Genomic DNA, 17,742 nt, shown 5'->3' with positions numbered 1-17,742 from the left:
AAAACGTCCCATTCCCATGGCTTTTTATCATAATAGCCCACTTTCACACTGTACAGCTTTAGAACAACCCTAACACCACTGCAAGCACACTTTAATGCCTTAAAGAATAATTCACATCAGCTGCCACCAGATGACCCCCTTAAACAGAAGCAGCGCTGTGTCTACATGGGTATTAAAATCAATCAAACAAAAAACTACAAATCTGCTAACAGAAATGAACTGAATTTTAAAACTGACCAATATTTTCTGTCTTGTGCTGACTTGCTTCACTGAGAGCAGGGATCCAAGGAGAAAGAAGGATCAGTCGAGTAATCGAGCTGAAGACAAGGAGAGGGAATTGCACGTTACACAAGGCTCGGTTTCCAGGAGCTGCGCAGACTGAAAACACAGCCCTGAGAAACGCGAGCTCAGGGCTCACCAAGCAAGGCTGCTCCTTCCACATCTCACTCCATACAGCAAAACAAGATGTGCTGGCAAGGCCAGAGCCATGTGCAGACACGGAGCACAAGTGAAAACATCCTCCAGTTCTTCTCCTGGCAGCAGAGCAGGCATGGCCATGCGGGCACCCCTCACAGAGGCCCTGAGGGTGGACCACAGCCGTGAAACACATTACAGCTTCCCAGAGGAGCGCAGCAGCAAGAGGCCCACTGTGAGGAGGGGAGCTGGTGTAGGCCGCAGCGCGAGCTGCTTCCCCCACCTCGTGGAGGAACCAGACGGTGGGGCACACACGGCCTCCATCCATCTGCAAAAATCCCAAGAAATGCCCTTCCCCAGCCCCACAGCTCCTGAATTTTTGAGAAGAGATTCCTGTCCCAGATGGTCGAACGTACACAGTTAATTGTCTTGGGTTTGCATTGTAAGTACAGGCCGTCGTTAAATTTACAGGAGATTCAGACAAGTGTCCGAGGGACCGCTAAAGAAAATATCACTCAGATCTCTACCTTGAAATTCACACTTACTTTTTTAGTGACAGATTGTAAAGACTGTCCCCATTCAAGGTGATTATTATTAACCCCACCATACTGTAGGCTTCAAACCTTGTACCACCAAACTCTATTGCTGCTGCACAAGATGGTCATTACTACGCTGTTATTACTCTGGGACAGTTATAATCTTAATAAAAGGTTTGCTGGTTTCACTTGAAGTTTTGCTTCATTATTTGCCCTTTTTCATCTGATTCTGTGTCAGCCACTATGCTGTCAGGTTCCCCTTTACCTGATCCCTTTGTAAACCTAAGCAAAGCCTTTTTTTTTTTTTTTTTATTTCATGTCTCTCAACTCCCTTCCTTTTAGTGTGCACTTTGTTCAAATTAATTTTAATAGAATCACAATACCATTACATTGCTCCAGCCTCAGTTTCCACAGCCTCAGGTTTTGTTTGTTCTTTGACGACACATTTACCTTGAAGAGACGTTTTCATTGTGGTATGTGTACCAACACCCACCCTGACACCAAGCAAGGTACCACACAGCTGGACTAACCCAATATATTAATTGGGTGTTAATTGCATAGCAAGCAGCAGCTAAATTAGCTTTTTAAAGCCAGCACTCCATTAAGACTGCTGGGAAAAGTTCACACTTTTCAGTGCTGTTGTGCCTGGTTACAGAATCTAGAATCACAGGGGTTGAAAAGGACCTCTGTAGATCATCTGCTAAAAGCAGGATCCTACAGTGGGTTGAGCGGGAAAGGACCCAGGTGGGCCCTGACTATCTCCAGAGAAGGAGACACCATAAACTCTCTAAACATTTATACATGCTATTTCAGGAAAAATGGGTCTGCAGAGTAAATGTTAGCATCTACCTGTATTCTAGTGTTTACTTGCCTTCTTACTTCTTTGGCAAAGCTTAACACAAACACTCCCCAAAACGTGTTACCTGGAGGCACCAATGCTTTCAGCATAAGTCCACTTACCAGGCCGAAGGCAAAGCCAGTTCTGAGCGCAGCCAGGTGTTCCTTGTCTGTGAAAATACTGCCACCACAGGTCTGTGCATCCCTATGTGCAGGACAGGATACAGTGTGCAGCCCCAAATACAGTTTTTGCAAGAATCTGTACCAATGCAACAAGCAACTGTAAATAGCTGATAGCAATTAGCAGAGGCAGCCAAACTTTGCTCCCACCTCAGTAGGCAGCAGTTTGCGGGTTGGATTTAGCAATTTCCCCGCTGTGGCTGCTAAGTGCCTCGCCAGCTGGATGGCAGATTGCTCTTTGGCTGGGTCGATTACAGCACTAAATAAATAATGAATTGTATCCCAGATCTATTTCAAGGTGCAGAAAAAGCAGAGGCTCAAGTGTCTGAACACAACCCTGCCATCTGCACAGACAGTAGCTGCCAGCACTGCATCGCCATGGGCTGAGGGTGAGGTCAAGCCTGTTCTCCAGGGAGACACCAGCAGCTACGTCAATGGTGGATCAGAGACCACAGATGACAGTGGACATCACCTATCTTTCACACTGAAAGCAGTCAAAGCCTGCTAAGATGAAGTGTATTCACTTGGTACAGCGCTTTATGAGTGGCTGCCTGCAGTTAGGAGCTACAGCATACCACTGACCCTCCAACAGAGAGAGGTACAATAAGCAGCATTTTATGGTACGCAGTCAAGAGCCAGCTCCGCTAAAGATGACACCTACTTTATTGCCATGCCGGCTTCACAAACACCTTGGACTCAGATCTGATTCTACTGGATCAGCTATCAAAAACCTAAGAAGAACTGATACCATAAGCATACATGTGGAGCACAAAAGGAACACTTGATAGAGTCAGGGCACAACTTCTCAAACAACGGCAGCAAGGTCAGGGGAAGCTGACAGACAAGGTATCTGCGCCATCCTGTGCACTGAGACAGGGATCCCTCAAAGCAGAGCTGGCAGCAGGTCCAAATGGTCAAAACGTGGTGAGTCTGCGTTAAGTACAGGAGCACACTGCATGAAAAATTGCATGAGGCATAGTGCAACACTAACTTGTTCTCCGCGCTTAACCAATGAGAGAATAAGAATGAAAAATAGGCTCCATTTACAAGATAAATAGTCATACAGGTTTCTGTTGGTTTGTGGGTTTTTTTTTTCTCCTAACTATATGAGTGTTACCTTAATCTTTTAACCTCCTTCTGACACATTCTCTTCAAAGGACTGAAAGTAATGAATTTTTCCCATATATCCATCTCCTGTGCGACCAACAAAAGTTCAATACGAAAGTGCAATCAAGGAAACTGAAGTCATATTTAGTCCTGCACAATTAAATAGCCAGTCTTCACAATGCTTGCTAAAGCATTATGGGCACAGCATTACAGGCCGAGTGAAGATGGAAGGGACCCTGGGGTCCATCTGGTCCCTGCCCTGCTCACAGAGGGACACCTAGAGCAAAGTGCCCCAGCCCATTCCCAGACAACTGAGAACTGCAAGATGCCCCAGGCAGTGCTAAACACTCACACAGTAAAACAACTCAATAGATGTTTCTTAAATTGACATATTTTCTCATTATAAGCCTATGTTCTGTAGTTAGTACTTCTAATGGGAGGAAAGTATTGCAACTATTATTTCAGTGTCCTCAGAGACTGAAGACTGCATCGCTGCAGACAGAATAGCAAATGATCTGCATACTAAGATGTGAAAGCTATCAAAGTTGGAAAAAAAGAGTGAGCAGAAGACCAATTAACCTATGTTTGCATAAGGGGATATAATAGCTAGGAAACAAAATGTACCTAGAGTGAGATTTTGTTATTATCTGTATAATTTTAAGACTTACCTTGTTACTCTGAAGTGCACCAGAATCACTCCATTACAAACAATTATTTAAACCCTTCTACAACTGACCAAACCCTTCGCAAACATACCAAACAAGCAAAGCCAATTCACACATTGACACAAATTCACCTCCCCACCAAGGCCATGAATCAACATACATATAAAACTAAAAAGAGACACTGGTATGACCGTGGATAAACACATTCCAAGCATTTTTTTTTCCATCTGGAAACTGACCCACATTTGGCTTGAATTACAGATTCATCACAGCGAAACAAATAACTGAATGGAAAGATATGAGTCCCTTTGAAGAACGTGCAAATCAAATTTGGGTGATAATTAGCAGCAGACAACTGAAACCTACTGTTTATTTGCACAGAACCTGACATTTCTGAACTACTCCTTGAATGGACACACAGGCAGCTGAGTATTCTCCGCTTTCCAGCCCCTAGCCCCTTTTTCTTTTCTTTTTTCTTTTTTCTATTTTTTTCTTTTCGTTTTTAAAGCTTTTACAGATGACTAAGTCAACTCATCAGTCCAAAGCTACTGCCATCTTTTTAAGATCTTTTTTTCCTTCCCACAAGAAGCAAACAAAAATCCTTTTTCAACTGTTCTAAGAACAACTGACCTCTAACACTTATGTCTCCTGCTTCTCCACTTCCCCTCCGAACACACACAAACCCAGCATTTCATGTCAATTATTGCCTTTGGATTGCAGACAAATGCAACTATCTTTTGCCTATAACATGTTGAGGTTCCTTCAAGCTGATCTCCGCTTTTGTGACAGGGTTCATTCCAAACTTCAGACTTGCATCCTTGCAGTGACTGGGCCCTAAGATCAGAAGTACAAAAGATGAAACTGCCATAAAATTGCAATTAGCACCTTTCATTCTGAAAGAGCATGGCAGACAAATACGTAAATAAATAACATTCTCAAGTTTTCACTGTCTGCAAAAACCATGCCCCAATATCTATGTTAACATTTATTCCCACTAAGCTGTGCAGGTAGAAAGAACATACCTTGACCTTGTCTGGGGTAGATGCTACACACACCTTCATGCAAACAGCAGAGGACTTTCTGAGCTAGGCATCCTACGAATTCCAGACAAATTCTCCCAGTAACTCACATAAGGAAAATGGGAGTATAGACAAGTAGTTACAACTGTTTGAATGACCAAGCTTGATCACAATGGCTCTGGAAAAAAAAGTAACTCCAGTCTCTGAGAGAACACTACTACAGGAACTGGTAAAAGTAACTTTAAGATACTGGTACTTGAGGGTGCTTATTTACTTTGTAGCTTGAGATTTGACTGCGGAAGGATAAAACAACAAATCAGGGGCTTCTCTTTGGGCTTTGACAAATTAAATAAGGTGTAATTCAAGAATAGGTCTTCAACTCCCTGGGGAAACAGTTAAGAGTTAGCTCTCAGACTGGCTGTCAAAGAATCAAATTTCCCCCCTAATCAGGGAAGAGTAAAATAATGCATTCTCAGAAGTTGAACACTAGTTATTACAGGTGGCATAAGGTTGTAGACGTCTTCACTGAAAACCCAGAATTAACCTTTCAGTGTATGGAAGTTCTCTCTTTTCCATCAATAGGGAAAATGTAACTTCACAGAGGGAAAAAAAAAAAAAAAAAAGAACAATAAAAAACAGCACAGTAGCAAGCAGCTTCCACATCCTTCTTATCTCTTGTAAGGAATATGTTGCCAATGACCATCGCCACTCACTACCATGAAAACACCTCCCCAGTTCCACAATATTTCAGTCTGCTCACAGTCCTTAGTAACCTTCCTTCTGAATTTAACACCAAACCTTGCAGATCAGGCACGTTCCTTTGCAACTGGCTTTCAGACTGTGTTGAGCCCATTCTTGCAACAGTTAGGACACATAAGCCTACATCCAAGTACGATATTCATTACATTATTAAATTCATTTTTCACCTATGGAATTCAGGTATTTTCACAGAAGCGTCAGGAGGAAAAATAAAGTGTGAATAATAATTTTAGATGTGTTAACTCCAAGATCTAATATGGCAATGGATAAAATCCTGTGCAAGTTCCAGAGCACAGAACATATCCAGTGTTTCGAAAAAATCACATTTAATCATTCACATCCCAGAGATGCCCACAAAATCCATCTCCCCCACTTGCCTACATGCCTGGCTCTCCCAAACTCCAAAGCCTGCACTCCTTCAGATTCATGTGAACTTTGTGCACAGAAGTTTCTTTGTGCACAGAGTTCCTCGTTCCCAAGCACTCTGTATCTAACCTTTCACAGACGCAGACTTATTATCTGCCCCCGTTAAATAGGGCTTTCCAACTTCCCTACTTCCTAATTAATTTCACCTTGAAAGGAAGGTAACGTTGGTCAACCTTTGTAATATTAACCTCACTTTTATTCTGTTTGCCATTTATCAGCATTAGGTACAGCTAGCAGTATCTATCTAGCTATGAAATGAACTACAGCAGGTTTCCATCCTGCTGCTCACGTAAACGACACGCACAACACACGCATCGTCCCCAGAAGGCTTAAAAAGAAGAAAGACAAAAAGATCTATTAGGTAATTAAAATATATACATTTAGCTTATGTGTATTACTGCATTTTGGAATTAGAATTTGGAAGGAGAAATTCTAATTTGAAGTGCAATCAGCCTCAAAGTGAATTAAAAACAAATGATTCAAATTCAGTAACGCCAATACTAATTATATGGCTTACAAAACTCAAGAGAGGAACAAAACAAACAGATATACAAATGTCTGTTTTGTCAGTGCTGACCCAATAGCTGAATGCTACAAAGTAAGAAAAGCAACAAAACACCCATATTTAGAATATGAGCCCCTTCAGTTCAAAAAAATCACTGTTGCCAAATAGGGCTGATTTTTCTTGAACTATTTTTCCATATGCATCAAACACACGTTGCGTACAGCTCACTCTGAAGCTTACTAGCTACCTGACTTAGGAGCAAGTGGAACTCATTCCCAAAGACAGTACACAGCAAAATTTGTAACTGTAACGCCAGATGTTATTCAAAGAGTTAAAAAAAAAAAAAAAAAAACCAACAGTCTTATGTGCCATCTAAAACTTCCGCAAGTTGTGCCCTTCAAGTTTCTCTGAGCTAACTGCCAGAGCTCGAAGCCAAGGAGAATCCAATTGCTGAGACAAAGCAGAGGGATGTACAAACATAGCTCAACAATGGCACGTGTTCTTTTAATTAGTTCAACCTTGTGCTTCTCCATTTATAGATCAGAATTGCTATTTTCTGAATTTAGCTTGAACTGCTGAATTTTAGTTTTCATCGCAGTAATCCAGATAGGATTTCAGCTTCATAATTATAAAATTACTATTTTAACACAGTTTTATAATTTTGGCCACCATACCATTTACTAACGTTAACTACTTGCACAAATCATAGTAAGACATCATTGCATGGTTTCACATCTCAACATGTATGTTTCAGGTCAAGGTTCAAAGAGGAGAGTAAGGTTTTCTACTTTCAGAACAGTGCAGTAATGATTAAAAGTGTATAATGTTTAGAGAAAAAAAATAGCAATCTGCTTAATATGAACACCTTTCTTTCAATCACCACTCTAACTAATTCCATTAACCGTATGATACTGTCTATCTAGATGTTGAGATGTTCACCACTGTAGAATATGGAAGTCCTTGCATCACTTTCCACTGAAGGACAAAACAAATTTTGTGGATTATTTTAAGAGAAGAATTACCATCATAATCCTTAACTGAAAGATTTTCTTCCACCCATTTCAGCAGACTGTGAACAAGGTCCTAAGTGCCAGATTTCTAGGAAGGCAATGTCAGAGGCCGGCACTATTTCTGTCCAGAGACAGCTGAGCTGTGTGAGGACAAAACTGTCTTAGGAAATTAACTGGAATGCAACATCATTATCTGGACAAGTTGTAATATTGATAAATACGTGGCAACTCCTACAACCAGAGTTCAGCACAGTTCTGAAAATCTGGCCCCTGGCATGACTGCATTATGCCATGAAAAGCTATGCAGACATAAATGCTAGCAGAAGTATTAAAAGCCATTTAGATGCATCTGCGTGGACTAACTTCACTTCCCCTTCAAAGCACTGAATTCCAAAACCGCTGTCATTCCATTCATTTAACATAGTTACAATTTAACTCAAATGGGAACACTTCATTTTCTACACATTCTTAAAAAAAAAAAAGGAAAAATGGAGTAATGGAGTACACTCCTGCAGTACAAAAGCAGGAGTGAAGACAGAGCATTACGTTCCAGAAGAGCTGATAAGCTGCAAATGATGGCACACACCTCAGCAAAAGCTAGCTACACATGATGCTAGGAGTATACTAGAGAGGAGCCTTACATTCTTAACTAGCTTCTCTATTTGTAAAACATTTTTCCCCAACACACTGTATGCTACCCCAACTCTGAAATAAGCCAGGGTTTTTTATGCTCAGCATTACAGTGGGGTAATTTTATTGTTTTCTTTTCATTCTGTGTCCCTTATCTTTTTCTGCCCTAGTACAGCAAGATTGCTCAAGTTTGCCTGGTTACCTGTTGCAAATAGTTATTACGGACACTTCTTTTAAAACTTCTTAAATAAGCTATGCATTGACTCACATGCTCAAAAACCTTAAGAAATTCTGCCTTGAAGGTTGGAATAAACACAAGTCGCTTATCCCCTCACTCCAAAACCATTATTAAAAGGCAACTTAAAACATACCATGCTCTTGTAACAAAAAGATAATCCAAAGTGACTATGAGCTGCATAGTAAACTGTACATCCAATGTCTCACAGCCCAGAAGGCTTGCCTTGTAATTTTATGTGGATATGCCAAGGAGAAAAAAAAAAATTACAACACAATTAGCCATCCTAACCCAAACAGAGGTTAAAGTAACATAGAGTTGATTTTATTCGTTTTGTTACTGACTGAATGCATGTGAGAAGCTTTCAAAATGCAAGTTTATTTTGTCTTGTTGACAAAATAACTGAATACTAACCATCAAGACTTCTACCTTGCAACACGGCAGGCCCTAATCCACGATGAGAGATGGTGTACTTCACCAATCCTTCATTTTCATAGCCTCCAAATATAAAGCGTTGAAGTCCCAAGCATAAGAGCCTTACTAGATCAGAATCTCAGCACATTTTCTGAAAAATTCAATCACAGTAAGAAGTCATTACCCTTCTAGAAGTAGGAAGAAGCACTACATCACCAGCAATTAAAGTATCTTCTTCTCACAGCCAAAAGAAAGAAATGGGAAATACTGCCAACACGGATGAGATGGCTGGTTGACAAACAAAAACTCTTTTTCTACTATCTCCCCGAGGTATCAGGAAGATGATGCCTCTATTTTGTGAAAACAGACAGGAGAAGGAGAACGTCTCTCAGCAACCTCATCATGGTATGATTTGTAACGACAACATAGCAGGATCACTGTCAATCCGGTTCTTCTGGTATGAGTATTACTGTACGTAATGCTGTATGCTATGCCATATGAACCAAGCCTCAGTAGCGTACATTCAAAAGTTTCGTAGACTAGCAAGAGTTTGCCTATTAAGTATTATATAATACAGATAAATTTTAAAAAGCACGGAAATGGGAATATTTTGCAGCCATACTACTTAAAACTGAGAGCAATCCTCTTTTGGAAATGTAAATGTTCTACTTAGTTAAATCAAGACAATCACAGATACATTTTTCCCAAATCTTTGGCTGTATTGCAATGGTTGTTTCAATTTGTAATCTCCAACTAAACATTTCCTATCCATGGATTAACAATATATTTACTGACTTGTGTCTTTTAACAGTATTTATCCAACATAACAAAATAAACTGCAATTTGTTATACTTTTTTTTTTTTTTTACAAAACATTTTATAAATATTTTTACAAAATGTATACAAAGCAATTTCAAGTGAGACATACTTTACAAATGAAGGTATTTAAGCAAATAAAGTCCATACCACACTGACAATAAGTGACACATCCTCTTTAAGTGAAGTCAGTCTGTAAGGCCTCCCTAATCTAACAGATAAATTATACTAAAATCTTCAAAATGAACATCTTAATTGCCAGTTTAAAATTTGTTTTAATATTAGGCAGTATTAAATAACATTGAAAACACAATGCCGATCCAGCAAAATAATGAAAACATGTTTAAAGTCATGCACATTCACAATACTTTGCTGGATTTGAGCCCATATGATTAATCTAGACATCTTCCAAAAAAAAAAACAAAACAAAAAAAAACACCCACAACAAAAGTACAAGTCTTTCATTTCCTGCTTCACCACGTACCAGAATTCCTTTAGAACTGAATTCAAAGGAGTGAACAACAGAACATGATCGAGCTAACATTTACCTTGCTAGGATCATTCAATGGGTTCCTCTCATAAGTAGTTCAGGGAAATGTGTCTAACCAGGTCAATCATTACTTTTTGCAATTTGTCCTTTTCAATGTTATTGTCCCCCATCCCCAAATAAGAGCCAAGAGAAGACACACAGCCTGATACATCGATTATGTGTTCCCTGTACAGACGCTGTTCCCATTTTTGAGGTGGCACAAAAAGCGTTTCAACAAATGTGCAACTTTTTTTTCCTCTATGAAAGAAAAGAATTAACTAGTTAGCATACAGCTGTGTAACTTACTGTTTTTCTTCCCAGATGGTTTAGAATGGTTAAATTTCCAAAATCATAAAGTATATACACATCAGAATACACAGCCATGAGCATATTATTAAATCTAAAAAGGCAACAGGTGAAGACAAATCGTCAGTTTCGTCCATAAGAAAACAAATAACTGCCTGAGAGTCTATTCTATGGATACTTAGCTAAAAATTTAAAACTGGCAATACTTGTTATTACTTTGAATATTTTACACAACACTCGGGAATGTCGGGTTTTACAAACATGTACTTTAAAATTGGCACAATTTTTTTAAATGGCAACTAGTAATATACAAAAAAAACAACAGTATTTCCATCCACTTCAAAGGGAAAATGAATTTTAAACAAGTTCATCTTTCTCATGTTCCTTTCTAGATTTGGTTTCCTTTAGCGGTCAGACAGTGGACTGTAGCTCAATACTGAGTTACGCTGTAATCTGTCACTGTCCCAAGGACATAATTCTGCTTTCTTTCTACACTATTCAGATGGACTGAATTACGTGACAGCAAAACTCTACCTTTTGCTTTCCTTCCTGGCAATCTAACTGACAACCACAGCTTGTCACAACGAGCCTCTAGATTACGAAGACTGTAATCATTAAGTCTGGAAAATGACTGGTAATTTCTAAGAAACTGGAAGGGAGGTCTGGGGGAGAACATAAGCATACCTTAGAAATCACAAAAGCTGTATCCTCCTGAGCAGACATACGTACTACATGCACGAGACTAATGTCAGCGCATTTATGTGCACGAGAAAGCACTCATGACCAAAGCAAACTAAGAAAAAGCAGCATGGGCAGCAAAAAGAAAGACGTCATAGATTAAAATAAATAAATAAAATAATAAGATTCTATCTTACCAATATGACAGCAAGCCAAATGCAAACCATGCAATAGTTTCACTTGGCTCTACAATATGAATTAATAATTACACACTTTTAGATATGTTTTAACAATGGGACTGCTGATCAACTTTGGTCTGTACATATCTTGATAATTATGACTGCTACAGTGGATGCTTCAACATTCTCTGACAGCAAAAGCAAAAAAAAAAAATCAAAAATAAACACTGGCCTTTAAATTTTTTCAGAGTAAGGCTAATGTCCTCTTAAAATATAAGCTACAAATATCTTAACAGTTTTCAAATAAAAGTGCTTCTGACACTTGGTCTAAAAATAAAAAAAAAAGAAAAAAACAATAAAAAAATTATATCACTTCAGAAAGACTCAAGGCTGACTACATCCAATTATAAAATGCGATATCTCTTGAGGAAGGGTTAATATATATGTATTATATATATAAATTCATGGCTCTATCATGGCCTCATCCTGTACACAAGAAGCCATTTACTGGCTTCCATTCTACCTTCCTTAGTCAAGCATTTATTACTTCATATCATGCCACTGTGACTAAGACCATATAATATCATCTCACAGACTAAACTTACCCACTACAAATATATCAAGTACTAGTTTCTGCTCAAAAAGCAATAGAAAAGCACTTTCAGTTCAACTTATGAAATCTTGTTAACACAGTGATGACATCCTTCCAACTTAAGACCCCTAGAACACAGATTCCATAACAAAGCAAATTATCACTTCTGAATAGAGGTACAGTGGGTTTTCCAGAACAACTTAAAAATCTGATGATTTGTGGAAAAGGGTAGGGGAGAATTGTTGCTTCCATCACTTCTAAAAAAAAAAAAAGTTTTCTTAATAAATATATCCTTTCAAATGACTGTGATTGTCAGTATATTACCATATTACATAGGGCCTAACGACCTGCAACCTTGTTACGCTGCAGGACTGCACAATTATCAAAAGCACTATCATAATAATACTTGAAACAGTAAGGCCCTAACAGACTGCATTCTAACAAGGATTAACTTTACTTGGCTATCTCACTGTAACCACAATGAGTATTGCTCTCAAACACAGAACAGAATCTAGTTTAGAAAGGTTAACCTTAAATGTATGTCAGGCTGTACTTGTGGTGTCATTCACATTTGCTTCTCCTAAGAGAAACATAACTTTTCCAGGGTATTGTAACTATTAACACTCTAAGATACTATTTACAGCTGCTTCTAAAATAGAGTCAGTTTCTACACCTTCACTGTGGTCTGGAATAAATTTTTCCAAGCAGTTTTCCTGTGAAGCAAGAGGTGAAAAATTAGGAAATTCTAAGTCAACAGAGCCACTACTCGATGCCTCATTTTGTGTCGGTCTCCCGGTTTTTTTAAGTTCCAAGATATTCTTAAATGTCGTTTCTAAACTCTTATTCAGCAGTAAGTCTTGCTGGGGTTCACTGGAGCCTTTCATGTTATCAGGATGTAAAACCTCATTCTTTGGAGGGCTCCTCAGACTTTTGTCTTTGAAGGAATTATTACATGTTACCTTTGAGAAAGATTGGACTGTATTCCTTGATATTTTATTGTGTGTTCCATGATTGCCTCTTGATACAGTTTTTGACAAGTCTTCAGAACTCAAAGAATTCTCAGCTGACTTGGTAAGAACTTTACCAGCCACCTTTTCTTCAGAAAGGGCCTTGTATTGGCTCCCAGAAGAACAATTAGCTTTCTCAAACTTTAAAGCTTTAGTGAGGCTCTCCGATTTTTTAGTAGTTCCTTCTTGTGATGTCAAAATGTTGTTAGGCACTAGAGGAAGTTTACTGTGATTTGTGGACTCTGCTGAGCTGGATTTTGGTCGGTCTCTGGCTTGGGTTTTGGTAGTCTGACTTCGAGAAGGTAATGTTTTGCTAGACTGATGGTCACTTTTGCTGGTCTGTGCTTCATCAGCTGTTTTATCAAATTGTTTGGCAGAACAACAAAAATCAGCCTGATAACCATCTGAAAAAATAAGTAGCAAATTTTACTTCAGCAATGTTTACTAAAACCATGTTTAACTATTTAACGTGTGTTTAAAAAAAATTGTTCCAGGTTTTTCTTAGTATTCAAATTCAGGTAACAGCCACAGCCTAGCAATTCACATCTTTAAGAAATATGCATATGCTTAAGAGTAGGAGCTTATCACCAAATTAAGCAGCATAGTATGCATATAGTGCCCACAACAAAACCATACTAAAAGCACTTCAAGTATTCTAAATATACTAATGTGGTATTAGGAAGACTAGTACTTCAATCTTCTAAATTGCACTATGACACTTCATCTGAGTAGTTTTTAAAGCAGCTAACAATCCTCACTGTGCCTCACTGTGTCTAGAGATATATTTTTTTTAACAATCCATGCTACGCAACATGCTTAAGATTCAGAAGTTAACCATCACTTACCAGGATCCACTAGTGCAAGACGCTTCTCTCGGGTCAGAGACGCTCTTTCTTCCTGGTTAAACATCCTATCAATCATAACCATTTCTGCAGATGGATTTATCCGCTGCAGGAAAAGGAAAAAAACCATCTCTGAAGTCACTCATATGTCTATACAAAATGAAAACACTTCTAGTTTAGTTACTTTTCAATGGCTTATATATATATATATACACATATATACGTGTACATACATATACATATACGTACACAACGTATACGTGTGTGTATATATATGCAGAAAACATTCACAATTCCACAGCATCTTCAACGATCTTTATAATGACAACAACTACTGACATTCAACAATAAATGATTATTCCCATTTTATTAAATTTAACAACTAGAATCACTATTTTAGATGTAAGTATTACAGCTTTTCACAACTGAATACATTCACCACTGAACATTTGTTTTTCTTAGAAAATATTACATGTAGTAATTTTCAGAAGGAAAAAAACCAGCAAAAATCTTGCAATTGGGACCTCTCCATGATCTTGTTTCTCCCTTGCACTTCTCTCCTGGTAGTATTGGTATTTTCAAGTAGTTTATGCTGAGTTGCATTTTGCAGACCATGCCTTCATGCCAGTGGATGCATCCATCACAGAAGAAAAGCTCACTGGCTATTGAGTCACAACACAAGTAACTAGCTCCAAACCTGAACATTCTTCCAAGTAACTTCATTCCAAAATGACCGAATGGGATACATCATACAATATTCCAGATGCTAAAAGAACAGATTCTCACCTCCACTTCCCTCCTGCATCTGCAATTACTTGCAAATATATACGATGGTAACTATCCTTTAAACAGGACTGCCAGATTCCAAAGCCATGTTCGTTGTGACACTTATATTATGCAATCATATTTTACTATGTATTCTTGTCCCTAACTAGAGTGATTTGAATGTCTTTTATACTCAAATTTTGATCTTTTTCAGACTTGAAAACTATTGTGTCTGAAGCCACAATGAGATTCCGATACTTCCAAAATACATTCATTCTTCAAGTAACTCTCTGCAAGTTGCATTTCTTTTCACCCCAAAACTAGGACTGTGAAAGCATTTAAATTAGTAGCATTTCTGACAAAAAACGGGAGACTCCATCTAGCTTCTAAAGAGAAGTAACAACTTCCTAAATTAAAATGAGCCACCAGTGTGCTCTTGTGACAAGAAGGCCAGTGGTACCCTGGGTTGATGAACACAGCCAGAAGGTCGAGTGAGGTTCTCCTCCCCCTCTACTCTACTCTGGTGAGACCACATTTGGAGTACTGTGTCCAGTTCCGGGCTCCTCAGTTCAGAAAAGACAGAACTCTAGAGAGAGCCCAGCAGAGGGCTGCAAAGATGATTAGGGGCCTGGAGCATCTCCCTAATCAGGAAAGGGTGAGAGACCTGGGACTGATCAGTCTGGAGAACAGAAGACAGAGGATCTAATCACTGTTTAAAAATATCTAATGGGTGGGAGTCAAGTGGGTGGGACCAGGCTCTTTATGGTTGTCAACTGGAAGTACAGCCTGTTCAGAGCAGGTGCGAAGTATAAACAAACAGCAGAAGCTAATGTGTCCTTAACGTGTCCTTAATGTCTACTGAATTTATATATAAACAGCAGCCTTAGGCAGTATGTAAAAAATGAACTCAATGTAAATCACTGATTTTAAGATATGAGTCTACACTGAAAAATCCAAGTTGGTCGCTGAGATTGCTGGTACAATAATAGTGAACTTCATATGTATGTGTGTATATACACTTCTTTATATACATACACATATGACATACAGTGATGAAGAGTACTAACAAAATTAACTGTAATGCTAGCTCTCACCTTAGTGTATTATTTTTTCAAACTGAATCACATCATACAAACATTTCTTGTATCTGCCTTATACTCCTTACCATTGCATCTTCTATAAGTAAACATCTGTATTTGTTCAGCATAGCTTGTGTCCTCTTCAGTAGCTGTGTAGCTACAGATTCAAATTCACTGTCCACTAGAAAGATAAGAATATACTTTCAAACACTGTACTTCAGTAACCAGAAGGTTCAGTAACCTGCACAAACTTTAAAATGTTCCCTTTCTAATTGCTCTAAATTGCATGAAGAATTCTCTCAGTACATTAACTACAACCTCACTGCCAATTTAAAAGATGGAAATTACCTTTTCTTAAGTCTTCCTCAGTTGGCAGCGACCCCTGGCACACATGATATGAAAGGAGTCTCTGAACTGCATCATTTAATGATCTGAACTGACTTTTATCTGGTGTCACAGCTTGCATCTGATCCTTCTGTAACTGCTGTAGCATACTGCAATGGAAATTGACGATATCTATGATTAGCACATACTCTAACCAAAGTTAATGCACTACCAAAAACTAAAGGGAGATGAAAGTTGGAGAAAATATCTGTAATAAAATTACAAAAGAAGACAATGACTTACAAAGCTCCTTTAGTTAACTGTTTAGCAGCAGGTCGTTTCTGTCCAACTAAATGACCATCCACCTAAGTCCAAAGTAAGAGACAAATTAGAGCATATCCCTTCCTTTCCAAAGCCCACATTTCAACACTGATTTCCGCCAGCTAAGTGTACCAATATTAAGTGCAATCACCAAGCAAGTATAAACACATTTGACCATCTCATGTTTTCACAAGGCACGTTAACAATGAAATATGGAAGTCATTTCTCTTAGATCACAAATGTAATGTTGTTTACAGGCAAATTCAACCGCAGTGCATATACATTCTTCACTAGGAAAAAGGCTGGTTATCAAATTTAGCAGGTGAAAAGGCTTATTTTCTTTTGAAAAGAAATCTGCTCTCAGGAACCGTCTTCTCCTGATACTGATGGATTAGAGTATTTGTCAAGGAAGTAGGCTAAGGTTGCTTATGTACATTTTCAGAAGCTGTGTGTTCAGCTGTGGGCTGAAAGTAGTCCTAAAAATTTTTTCAGTATTCATGATACACATATAACCATCAGACCTGTGTCTTCTGCTTTCCTTACAAATTCATGAAACCATTTTGCAGCAGAATGCTGTCCTAAAACGTGAGGTTCTCTAAGGTGGGAGAGACTCAAGTCCCTATTACATGAGACTAATTACTGCAATCCAAATACTCTCCTGAATAAGCTATTTTGAATCAAAGGGCTTTTGTTTAATACAAACTATTATTTTTTTGCACAACACTAGTCAACTGGTCTAACAAAATCAGTCACAGAGAAAAAGCTACTTTTGATTTAAAAACAGATTGTGTGAAAGCTCTTTTGAGCTATAACATAATTAGAAGGAACAAAAAAGCATGCGGTACAGAACATCCTCCTTATCAAAGTAGGGGCGGCATGAAGCAGGCACACTGCAATGGAACTTGGTACCTTCAATGCATTTCTCATGGGCACCTTCCCATGAGAAAGCAAATCTGACCAATAATTACAAAACCAAGCTGAACTTGTAGCTGAGCACTACTGTATGCTCTGCACTATGTGTACATCAGTCAGTACAGTTACAGCAATAAACAGAAAATGTAAATCAGGTCCTTCCTTTTTATTTTTTCCTGTGATTTTGTAGTTTAGCTCCATCCATAACTAAACCCGCACCTCCTAGCCTAATTCAAGCCCTTATCTCCTATCCTCAGTTGCTCAGTCCATTAATGTAACAACTGCATCCTCCCTCACAACTTACTTGTATTCTAAAAAAGCTGGCCTTCCCTTCTAGCCCCAAACCTTGGAAGCAGTGTTAAATTTCTGTACATAATTCTCATATACATAGGAAAATTTTTGGTGGGAAACAAGCAAACTAACAAACAAACAAACAAACAAAAGCTGAGGGAAGAATATAATGCAGTAAGAATCAAACAATGGCTAGATGGAATTTTTCTGCTCCTTCTCATAAACCATCCCCACCCAACCAGGCACACAAGAGCTATGTTTGCAAGAAGTAACAGCATGCCCAACTCATCTTCAACCAAATGAAAGAACTCTGATGTCATACCAAATTATCTCCAGGAAGCAAAAGAATCAAACTCCACTGAGT

At 38.6% G+C, this 17,742-nt stretch overlaps 1 protein-coding gene and 1 long non-coding RNA gene across 9 annotated transcripts in view; both read right to left on the bottom strand.

The window, feature by feature from the left end:
• The window catches only part of LOC110395728, a 212,141-nt gene extending 205,372 nt beyond the window's left edge, over positions 1-6,769 (bottom strand). For all 3 annotated transcript variants that reach the window (XR_002436594.1, XR_002436593.1, XR_002436595.1), the window contains exon 1: positions 238-6,769. This is a non-coding gene — a long non-coding RNA (uncharacterized LOC110395728). The remainder of the gene's footprint in view (positions 1-237) is intronic.
• Positions 9,434-17,742, bottom strand: part of BICRAL (BRD4 interacting chromatin remodeling complex associated protein like) — a 42,876-nt gene continuing 34,567 nt past the window's right edge. For all 6 annotated transcript variants that reach the window (XM_021392809.1, XM_021392806.1, XM_021392808.1 and 3 more), the window contains exons 8-12: positions 16,158-16,219; positions 15,879-16,024; positions 15,617-15,711; positions 13,690-13,792; positions 9,434-13,248 (exon numbers count right to left, since the gene is read on the bottom strand). In XM_021392809.1, the coding sequence (XP_021248484.1) occupies positions 12,455-13,248; positions 13,690-13,792; positions 15,617-15,711; positions 15,879-16,024; positions 16,158-16,219 (1,200 nt within the window). In that variant the 3' untranslated portion in view covers positions 9,434-12,454. The remainder of the gene's footprint in view (positions 13,249-13,689; positions 13,793-15,616; positions 15,712-15,878; positions 16,025-16,157; positions 16,220-17,742) is intronic.

Source organism: Numida meleagris, chromosome 3 (assembly GCF_002078875.1).
Source record: "Numida meleagris isolate 19003 breed g44 Domestic line chromosome 3, NumMel1.0, whole genome shotgun sequence".
Lineage (NCBI taxonomy): Eukaryota > Metazoa > Chordata > Aves > Galliformes > Numididae > Numida > Numida meleagris.
This window is presented reverse-complemented; position numbering and strand designations above follow the sequence as displayed.